We start from the raw sequence: 11446 nt of genomic DNA on the forward strand, positions 1-11446 counted from the left end.
GCATAATTGGCATCTCTTTCTGGTCAACGCTGAAACTGTGGCTGAAATGTTTGGAATGCATATTTAACAATTTATACTTTTCATATACTTCCTCACTTTTCAATGTTGTTAACGATTACGAATAAGGGTTTTGTAAACCTTAGGCTCAATTACACGAGCAATATTAATGTAGACGTTTTGGTGCATTGGGTTCGAAGTGTTGGTTCATACACATATCGTGCACCTGGATGTTGTGGTTGATTTGGAAGAAATTTATTGGTATGGGCATCTAATTTTTGTCATGCTATATAATTGGATAAATTTGAGAATACTGCCGTGATATTTTAAGTCGAGGAACCCCAACATCACAAACGAGTTACATTGTAATGAAATACTAAAACGCAGGTAGATGTAGAAAAAAGTTGTGCGCTTAAAACGTCATCAATTCATCACCAAAGGGGTTAGAAGATAGTTTCCCCAGGGGAGAGGGGGAAAGGGAGCAATCCTAGTTGTTCTGTTGCATTAGTTTGGTAAGCATCACAATGGATGAATATGGAATGACTTGGCTTTTTAGTAAGAAGACAACAGAACATGAGAGAATAAAAATCAATGGCGGATGGATTAGTAATTGACAAGGTGAACAGAATGGTGGGTCGTGTTTCTCACGTGATGGATACACTCTTATATTCTTTACTATGTCAGCATCCCAAGCTGTCGAACTCCGAATAGTTTAGATGTGTACCGAATAGGCGTTACCGAGTATAAGGGGTAACAATTATTCCATCTTTTCTTAAAGTAACAAAGATAAGATATTTTCAACGAGTATATTGTCAAAGCTTTTGCCCACTGCAATATAGCGTTTGAAATATAGTAAAAATAAAAAACCAACGGTGAATTATGCCAAGACGGTAGAACTTTAGAATACCACAACCCCAAAAAATCAAGAAAACGAGAAAATAACAGTCCAAAGAACCTTAACAAATCAACGGGGTAGTAAATAACTATGATATTCTGTTTTGTGTTCCTGAGGAGAATCCATCACTTCCTCAAGCTGTGTAATATGTATTCGGCATACAGGTCCCTGCACAAACATAACAACAATCCAAGGGTCAGCATCTTGAAAGCATAAACCATTTGCTTAAGTTAATATAATACATGAAAATGTGCACGGCGAATAATAAGCATATGGAAAAAGGATGGAAAAGAATCATGTTAAATGAATGTAGAAACAGGAAAACATGACAGAGCTATATCATACATGGAGTACTGGATGGCATCGACAGCAGAACTTGGAGGCAGAAAATCGTCAACAGCCACCTCTTTGTTTTCATTTTTCTTGTCTGAAGACAGGTCAAGAAATTCATCATAGGAAACTTTCTACAGATTAATCTAAGGAAGTTATTAATTAAAAGATTAGTTAGGAGCATACAATCTTCAAAAAAGCGGCGAATTTCAGCTAGGCGGTGAGGGGGAAGCTGCTTTATATCAGTGTAGTGGCGATATTCTGGATCATCAGCGCACACTGCTATGATCTTATCATCTTTCTCTCCCTGAATTGATGAAGAAAATATTGTCATTAAAAGTCTCGTTTACAAAGAGGAAGTAATTGTTTGGCACAACAATAGGAACCTGATCAATCATAGGCATCAGACCTATTGCCCTAGCTCGAAGGAAACAACCTGGGAGGACAGGTTCCTGTTGGAAAAATTAAAGCCGATTCTGTTACAATCAGTCCTATTGAGATTGTACAATGAGCTAGCCACTAATGCGATAGCACCTTCGATATTTTGCATGTCTTGTACATTCATTTACCTACCTGCATGAGGACTAATACATCCATTGGGTCATTATCTTCACACAGTGTTCGGGGAATGAAGCCATAGTTCTGAGGGTAAACCACTGAAGAATACAGGATGCGATCAACCTGGTCATACATGGAAAAGGCTTAGATAGAAGGGAGATTCACAATGCTGCTATAAAAAAGACAGCTATTCAACCAAAGCCAAGTTGAGCAAATAAGACTACCCTCACTCTTTAGATTAAGCATATAGCGAAAGACTCATCTCCTCCGAGAATCACTTAAAGATACCTTAATTTAGATAATTGTATCATACCTTAATAAGACCAGTTTTCTTGTCCAGCTCATATTTGACTTTGCTTCCTTTTGATATCTCAATGACCTACATGAATGCATTGTGGAGATCACAACATTACAAAATTAAAGTTTCTATCACAAACTGAATATATAGTAGTAAGCCCTTTCTCATTTTTATAATATAGTTACATGAACGACTTAATGATCCCAATAAACCGAACTCCCCCACAATCAAGATAAAGGAAGAAAAGGATTGAAGAGGCTGTCAACTGTCAATTTTCTCCGGATGGCAAAGATATGGAAACAAAAATCCAGCTTATGGCCATCTTTTGAAACCAATACTACAATTAAAGTGGGAGATGGTAGGTAAACCAGATTCTGGTAGCATGCATGGATTGGTCATACTCCACCAATAATTGCATACAATGATCTTTATTTCTTTACAGTTTTTCCTCTAACACCGATAGCCTTGTGTCCCACTGGAATGGTCATAGCTAATGTCTCCACTTTAGAAGATCATTTTAAATTCCAAGATTGTCTCTCCTGCTACAAGATCTGGATAAGATGGCTTTAATAACTGATGAAGCAGATCAATTAATCTGGCTGAGGCTACAGAATGGTGTTTCTTTCAATAAGCTCTTGCTACGTGAGTTTAACGAGGTGCTGGACAATACTCTCAACTTTGCCAGGAAGATGATATGGAAAAATTAAAGCTGCTCAAAAAGGTAGACTGCTTTATGCAGTTGTTAGCTTACGGTGCTTGTCTGACCCAAAGCAATTTACATAGAAGGGGGGAAAGGAATTTGCAGCAGATGCTACTTGTGCAACAAGGAGGAAGAGTTCATCAGCCATCTCTTTTTGCATTTCAAGGTGGCTAGGCAACTACTGAATCTAGTTTTCAATCTTATCAACTTGTCTTTTGTCATGCTTTCACTTTGAAAGACCAGTGGACTGTTTGTGGCAAATGGGATCAGGAAACCAGCAAGAAGTCGGTGGGTTACAGTGCCAGCTTCATCTGTTGGTTTTGTGGACAGAAAGAAATGCTAGGTGTTTTGAAGCAGAAGTTGTATCTGTACAAATGTTTCGAGTATAAATGTCTTTGTTATTTGGATTTTTGGTGCAAATTACAAGATGTAAACGATGAAAACAGTATGTTAGACATTCATCAATCCACTACAGGAAATCGAATTATGTATAGTTAGGTGCCCCTCTTTTGTTTTTGGGCAGGGGATTTTCTGATTTCTACCTACATAGCACTTTTCTTAGCGCGTTGCTGTTTATTTCAATAATATAATTAGTTACCAGTTCATAAACAAAAGAATTTTGAGGAAACATTTAATGTCGTATTAGAGGAGCACAAATATCAAGCTGAATTGGAAGGAAATTGCACTAATTCCAATTTTCTTCTTCTATATTGATAGTGTTCGTGTTCTGCATAAAGGATGTTTGTGGTTTCGTCATGTAATCAATTGAGTAAACCAAAATTTCCTGTTACAGCCAGATATAGAAGATTATATTATGTAAGCCATAATTCTAGTTAATTTCCCAACTTAAAAGAAGAAAGAAGTGCTTAGGCTAGGGATTCCAGTTAGTTGCACATTAGTTGAACTTACATTTGAGACTTGAAGAAATTAAACAGGGATAAAAACATAATGATTTACTATACTTACAACATTGAAGACGCTTGGAGCTTCGGGTCCTACAAATAAAAGCAGCAACGGGAATGATCAGATCTAACAGCCGCTAAATTTGTTAAATTCTGAATGATGAAAAATGTAGAGCTACTAGCTACCTATCTCGAGGTCGTGCCAAGGATGGGCAGCAACAGACCTCCTGGACAAAGATGACAGGATCCTCTCATTCAAACGAGGGGCACGTCTTTGTGGAGATAGTTCATCACCGTTTTCAGTGCTCATTTTTATGATTCCTGGTAAACCTGAAAGAAAGAAGATGGGCAATGGATCTTCAGGTTCATTCCGTGAACATGTAGTAGGGTTCAATTGAACCCTTTGCTTTCTGTTCGAGCCATGTATATATGTATCTTTAACAAGATTATACTCATTCATAAACAACTGATTTTATCCTGAATTTTCCACTGTATATTAGACGTGTTGTTGTCCGATGCAGATATAATTTGAAGTCGAATGCATATTCTAATGAAAAAGTAAGTTGACCTTAGGGGGATTCGTAATATCAAGCGCTACTATCTCAATAAGAAATCCCAAAAATATAAGATCGTAAGGTAGGTGTGATTGTGTTCCCATATTGCAAAGAAACTGAAACTAGAAAGTTACTATTATCTGTACCGTGCTTGTTTTCCATGTATAAATTAGTTGCTGGGAATCAGATCAAAACAAATTCTCCAGAGCAAAACAGGTATGTATGAAAGGAAAAGAAGAAAGTAGACATAGACGATCAGGCAAAACTGGAATAGGAATGGTGAAATGGGTGATGAGTTAACAGAGAAATCACAGGACTCTTCAGGTTTGCCTGGTATTAGACTATTATTACAGATCAGATTACTGGTTGGGTTAACCAATTGAGTCCATAACTTTTAGCTCGAACTATGTCACATTTATAAACCAAAAAATAAATAAAAAATGTATACACAGTTAGTATAAGATCATTCATTTCGAATCTACTGACGATCCTCAATTCGCAGACAAATTTAACTACAAGACACACGAATGATGGAGGAGAAATCAGGGGCGGATCAACCATCACTTTCACGCGGAGCATAAATTTATGTGTAAAAAATCACCAAAATTGCGATAAAATAGTCGACATGAACCCATAATTTTTAAAAATATAACAGATTAATGTTGAACCATAAAAGTTGAAACATAGAATTTAAATCCTGAACCCACCTCTTGAAACAATGATCACATGACTAAATCGAAGCATAAAACTACTAAATCAGGAACAAACGTAAGAAAACAAATACCACTTATATCTGATAAATATTTTCAATGAAATGAAATCAAGGTGTACATGTAGGTAGCAAATAATTAAATTACATAGGATTAAATGGAGAGATTGCGATTGAGATAGCTTACCTTGGATTGAACGAAAGAAGATGAGAAAATAGAGAGGAAGGGTCAATGAAAAGGTTATTATTACAAATAGGTGTATAAAGACATATATATATATATATATATATATATATATATATATATATATATATATATATATATATATATAAGTGGGAATAGATGAAAGTGGGTTTTCATTTCCACGTGTAATAGGCGTGGTGGGTGGACATTATGTTAATGTCCGATTCTTTTTCATTGAACCTTTCAACATTATTCAATGCCTTTCTTTTTCACTTGTGCTGCCATTGATTTTCGATCTGCGTGTTGTGTGGGGGCTGACATTTTTCTGCATGCGAGCGTGATTGTGTAATTTTTTCATTTCTATACTAGTACGGATAAACCAATATGCTAGAGGTCTTCTAGTGAGCGGATTAAATTATTCTGAGATTACGGATTAAATTATTTTGAGATTACAGTACTGGGACGAATTTATCTTATTTGGAAGATGAGATAAATAATGTCAAGTTTAATAAGATAAGGCGGGATATTCCGAAATTAAATTTGGACTTCATTCTATATTGGAACAAATTTATACCTTGAACGAATATAGTATAAATTTTATTCTAGAATATTCACCTTAGTCCCCATACCAAACGGCCCCCACAGGTTTTAGGGAAACGCACTTCAGTGCTTCAGTGAAAAATGTTTTTCTTTCTTTTAATTTGTCTATAATATAGTAGGAAGGAAAGAGACGTAGAGAAATGAACTCACACTAATAGCATGAAAATGTAATTAACCATGAAAAATTTAATGAAATCATGCTAATAATTTATTTGGCCAAACTTTTAAAATTTGATTATTTTAAAAAAATATTTTTTTGTTAGAAGTATTTTTGCAAAAAGGAATTTTTGGAGAATAATAGTTTGTATTTGTTTAATCAATTTAAGAAATATTTTTGTGAATATTAGGTAGCAAGTTGTGTTTGTCCAAGGTTCTAAAAGTATTTTTAGAAGCATTTTTTTTTTCTAACAAACTTAATCAAATACCTCAATTTTCTTCAAATAAATATTTATTTTAAAAAAATATTGTTAGCTTGTCAAAAGCTTGATCAAACAAATTATAATTAACTAATGCTTGCATGGAAAACTTTCATTAACATCATTGTACTATAAAATTGATATTCAACATCGAAGTAGATATTTAGTCCGAGGCAAGCTTGCTTGGTTGCTTATTCTCTATAACTCCGTGCATCCAATCTTTCACAGGACATTAAAAAATTACTTGTTGTCACGATTCACGCACCATCCAAATAATGCTTTACCGTATACAAATAATCTTACTTATATTTCACAGCACTCATCCACGTCTTTGTCACTTACATATTTTGTTAGCTGTTACTTCCTCCCGTCCTTTGTGAGGGTATTTGATTGATTGGCTACCATATTTAAGAAACAAATAAATATTTTTGAACGTTATATTTAAAATGAATTATACGTATGTGTGTAATTATAAAATTATGTGTGTAATTATAAAATTACGTCATTAAAATAAACTAAGAAGTTAAAAGTTAAATCATTAATAAAAATACTTTATTTTTTTTGGGCTAAGGTGTCAGAGTATTAAAAAAATATTGGGCTCATCTTAAAACTAGCTCTAGACAAACAAACTAGGTCCAATCAAAACTTGTTGCATGTTAAATCAAGTCTAGTTCTAGGTTGTACAATATTGAGTTGAGCCTTATTAAGTAAGCTTTGTTACAATTTAACAGAGTCGGAGCCAAACTTAACTCACAGTTGGTTGTTTAACATTTTTTTCCTCGCAAGTGTCTATGCTTATAGAAAACTAGTAAATTTATTCGCGTTTCGCGTGGTCATAAAACCTACTCCATTCGTCCCATAATAAGTGTCACTTTAGCAAAAAATACGAATATTAAGAAACCAATAACAGAATGTGAAGTTTACTAAATTATCCCTATATAATAAAAATAAATTACTTTTTTCTCTTGATTATGCACAAGAGTAATCCTTTTGACATTGAAAATCCAACAATACCAAGTTACTATGTGGCTTTTCCAATCATCACTTAAATGTTACTTTAACTTGTAGTTTTTGTCTAAGGGTAGAGTTGGAAAAACTAGTCAATTTATGCCTTGGTTTCCTAAGGTGACTTATTATGGGACAAATCTTTTTGGCTAATGTGACACTGGGACGGAGGGAGTAAATAAAACCTTTAAACATTTATTTATTATAAATGTATTTTAGGCTTCAAATCTAAATGCATAAAATTCAACGTTTTAATTTAGTTTATTTTCAACAATTTTACTAACTAATTTTCCCCCTAGTTTTCATTCTAAAACAACAATAGCAATAATAAAAGAAGAAAGAAACGGAAAATAACATAAAATACGTTGTTTAGTAGAAAATAAGTTTGGACTTCAAAACATAATAGATCAAATTTAACTTTTTAATCTAACTTATTTTTAACACTTAATTAAACAATATTATTTTCACTCAAAAACAACAACAAAAACTAAAAAAAATATATATATATAAAGGTAACCAAATCGGTATAACCAGAAATTCACTGATTTAAATTGTACGAATCTCTTCTATACATTTTCCGTTCCCTTTTACCTCTATTTTTTTTTTTCATTTTTCCTTCTTCCTTCTTACTTTCCTACCTGCTCACTTTCCGTAAAAATGTCAAATTTCCTTATGAGCAAATGGTGGAGAGCAATATAAAATCCAATATATAATTACACTTCCTTTATTGTATACACTCTTAAATAGCTTTTAAATACTCAAAAATATAACTATAGTTCTAATTATTCATTCGTACCTCTCTCACACAGCAGAATGCTTGACACCTTCGGATACACATACTATTCAATAGAGCATGGAGTTGTACTATTAGATGGACCTTTTTTGACATAATAATATTACATCAAGAACATCAAGAATTGCCGTCTATATGGTCTTTGAAGAATATTCTACTACTGCAGTTGAAGCACAAAAAATTTGAAGCTTGTCTTCAGTGTAAATTTGGTAAGGGTAACTTCCATTTTCATCTATCCGGAAAGCCTTTTGCTACTCTTGGAAAATGGGAAAGAATGAATAAAATTTAAAGAATAGATTAGTAACTGAAAAAATATTCACTTGATCATTATGATAGAATACCAATAATCCAAATATAAGAATATAAAAGAAATTCCATGCGAAAAGAACTTGTCATGGTGCAACAATGCGTGCATCAATCCCTGCACAAAAGCTGAACTTGACAATGTTAATCTGAAAATTCTGTAAATTCCAAGGATATAGTGATGGTCTGCAAAATACACAATTCCATATCTTTGGTGATCTTTACTATTCTTGGCTTCCTTATTCATTCCATGGAGAGAGGAAGATTGTTAGGTCCATTCCTAATTTTATGCTGAGTACCATTTAGTAAGCCTGTATTTCACATATATGATGCCTTTAGAAACTAAGTGACAGGAATGACCTTTGGTGTGCCTCGTTACTGCTCCTTTTCTGCCTCTTTTTTTTGTTAAGCTTTTGTTCTAGCTTCTGAAAAATAGAAGCCAATTAGCTCCATGTACCTCTCTTCACTTTGCTGCACTTTCTTCACTCCTTAATGCTGAAAGGAGAAAATACAGTAGGGGAACATGCTACGTTTTCATGCATTTTATTAGTTTTGAGATTTCTGCTCCAAAAGGTAAAAAGCTTGAGTTCAAAATGTCCCAAGTAAATACATTGTAAGGCAAAAACAATCATTATTTGCAACATGACCCTTTTATTTGCCTCTACTTGCAGCACTTGAGAAGTACATACATAAAATTTAGTAGAAAGGCGCTTCATCGGCAAACAATTATTGAGAACTGGAACCATTATTAAAGTCAAACCTTGAACAACATGCATATAAACAAAACAAAGATCACTTTACATTCTTTCTTCAACAGATAACAGGAAGACCTCAAACTGAAATCAACAACCAAATGGTAAAAAAGGAAAATTCCCAAACAAAATATGAGATGCCAGAAGTTCTCATCCTGAGTGTGATAGCAATTCTCCCTCTACTGTTCTGCTTCTACGGTATGATTAGTCAAGCTTTGTTCTAGCCCTGCCGGCAAATAGTTTGATCCATTCAGTACAATGTTTAGATAAATAATGTACATTGACAGTTTACCTAGTAAAGAGCCACAGCTTCCCGAAAGACATTTGAATGCTCTGTCTTGTCTTCATTAACCTGCTGTTTGAGTTCTTAAACAATACGTAGTTACCTGCTATTTTCTCGTTGAGGCGTTTCAGAAGGACGCGTAGATATTCCACTTACCTATGCCCTGCATTTTGTGGAAAAGAGTTAAGTATCAAATAACAGAATGCAGGCTAAATTAAGGACAAAGATCAATGAATGCACCAGAGTTTTCAGAGGCGGTATGGATATAATTCTAACTATTCTACTTTTGAACTTGTGGGTCAAATCTCCTAGTCTTCTTCCCATTTCATTTCCTCTACTTTGCTCCATTCAACGGTCATATGTTTCTCGATTGCAAGAATCCTATCTGAATCAATAAACCGCAACTTGGGATGTGAATATTATTGGTCTTCCCTGAATCTCCTCTAACCTCTCTGTTAGTCCCGGTAATTGGAGCGAAAGAAAGGCTAAAAGAAGAAGAAAAACATATCAGTCTTGGTCTATTCCTCTGTAGATTGGCTTGATTTTGCAAAACAATAGTCGAAGGACATCCCTCTGTCTACTGCCCTTTTCCGCGATAGCTCTCTGCAATTACAACGTTTTTATGTGGCAGTCTCACAAACCAGCATTGGTATTCTCCTATTTTTGTCAATTATCCTTCAAATTTACTTTAAAAAATCAGGGGGAAAAACAGTAAACCGGTATTTGTTTTACTAAAGAACCCAACAATCGCTTATTACATAGGAACGAATGGAATCAGAAGCAGGGCCATCTCAACAATATTGAGGGTCCTAAAGCTAAACTTCAAACAGAGGCCCTAGCTAATACTTTAAAAAGAAAAGATCGTCATATATATTTTTATTTAAAGTCTACTTTTCTAATTTTTCTAGATGTGAAGTCATTAATTACTATTTCTATAATCGATTTGTTCTAACAATTTCTTTTCAATTGATAATATAGCTAATCCATTCAATCTCTCTTGAGACATAGTTGATCTTGGATAAGATTCTATCAATTTTAATTTTGAAAAACCTCTGTCGGTTAAGGCAATGATTTATATATAACATACATCTTTAAGGAGAAAATGGAGCCCAAAAAAATTGGGACCCCAAGCGATTGCTTTATTGACCTTATAGTCGAGCCACCCCTGATCAGAAGAGTCCTCTACGGCGTTTTCTCCTCTTGTTTTCTATTCCTCTTTCATTTGACAGTTCCATCTAAACTTGTAAGTTCCATGTATATCTAATCTTGAACTTATTATTTCTCTGTTTTGATTGAATTGCAGACGAAGTATGTAGAACGGGGAAGAAGGTTTTTCAATAGCAGGGTTAAACCATATGGACAAAGCTCCGTGTGTTAAAGGCTCTAGGATCTCTTATAAAATTTAGGAAGTCTAAGGTATATGCATATATATAAGGTATAATAAAAACTTGTGTAGTATTCTAAAGATAAGTACATCCCTAATTCTAAGATAAAACAGGGAAGGAAAACCCATACCAGAGGCAGCGTCTACGGCTTCACCGGAGTTTGGGGACCTGGTTGCAAATGGATCCTTGTAGACGGTTAGGCAGTGAGGCTTGGCTTCTATTTTCCCAATTAAGAAATGCGGTGGTTGGATTTAATTAGTACTGCTAGTCTGCTACTACATAACAACGAAGTAATGGGACTTTGACTTTTGGTTTTCCAATTGATGGTTGATTCAAATTAACGGGACTTTTGGACTTCTAAATATCAAGGTTAATGAAAAAATTCAGGGAAAATAGCAAACAAATGACAAAAAAGATAAATACAATTTTTGTCATTTAATTGGGCCACATCAGTGGGCCTTTGCCCTGCTTTATATAATAATTATATAGATATAGATTTAGATTCATCATAAACTGATGGATTATTAAGGAAAATTGTAATAATCAATAGTTCGGCTTATTAATTTATGCTAATAACTAAATTTGAATGCTTTAAAATTAAATATATAGAACACTAAATTTTAATACTAGAAGTATTAAAATTACATTTCACGTCACTGTAAAAGTAGGCTAAGTTAGAATATGATTGAAAAATAGTTACATGGCACAACGAAGTACAGAATTGCAAAGTAATTGTAATTATTAATATTTTGTGATTAAATTTTTTTACTACTAGATTAAAA

At 34.0% G+C, this 11446-nt stretch overlaps 1 protein-coding gene and 1 long non-coding RNA gene across 5 annotated transcripts; both read right to left on the reverse strand.

Moving 5' to 3' along the window:
* Positions 1-789: 789 nt before the first annotated feature.
* On the reverse strand, positions 790-5226 carry LOC132603783 (soluble inorganic pyrophosphatase PPA1). Of its 2 annotated transcripts, none has more exons than XM_060317003.1 (9): positions 5131-5226; positions 3867-4010; positions 3745-3773; positions 2094-2159; positions 1796-1903; positions 1609-1674; positions 1409-1529; positions 1238-1319; positions 790-1060 (listed from the first exon to the last, which is right to left on the reverse strand). In XM_060317003.1, exons 2-9 carry the CDS (start codon positions 3988-3990, stop codon positions 1018-1020), a joined length of 639 nt encoding a protein of 212 aa, XP_060172986.1. In that variant the 5' UTR covers positions 3991-4010; positions 5131-5226; the 3' UTR covers positions 790-1017. The 2 variants fall into 2 exon arrangements, with proteins under 2 accessions (XP_060172986.1, XP_060172985.1); XM_060317002.1 differs by lacking the exon at positions 5131-5226 and adding an exon at positions 4942-4993.
* Positions 5227-8955: 3729 nt separating this feature from the next.
* LOC132603784 (uncharacterized) lies at positions 8956-11038 on the reverse strand. 3 transcript variants are annotated; one of them, XR_009568518.1, is made up of 4 exons: positions 10795-11034; positions 10427-10562; positions 9520-9882; positions 8956-9442 (listed from the first exon to the last, which is right to left on the reverse strand). It is a non-coding gene; the product is annotated as an uncharacterized LOC132603784 (long non-coding RNA). The 3 variants fall into 3 exon arrangements; XR_009568517.1 differs by lacking the exon at positions 10427-10562 and having other exon boundaries at positions 10795-11030; XR_009568516.1 differs by lacking the exons at positions 9520-9882; positions 10427-10562 and having other exon boundaries at positions 10795-11038.
* Between the last annotated feature and the right edge of the window lie 408 nt (positions 11039-11446).

The sequence above is a fragment of the Lycium barbarum genome, chromosome 7 (assembly GCF_019175385.1).
Source record: "Lycium barbarum isolate Lr01 chromosome 7, ASM1917538v2, whole genome shotgun sequence".
Taxonomy (NCBI): domain Eukaryota; kingdom Viridiplantae; phylum Streptophyta; class Magnoliopsida; order Solanales; family Solanaceae; genus Lycium; species Lycium barbarum.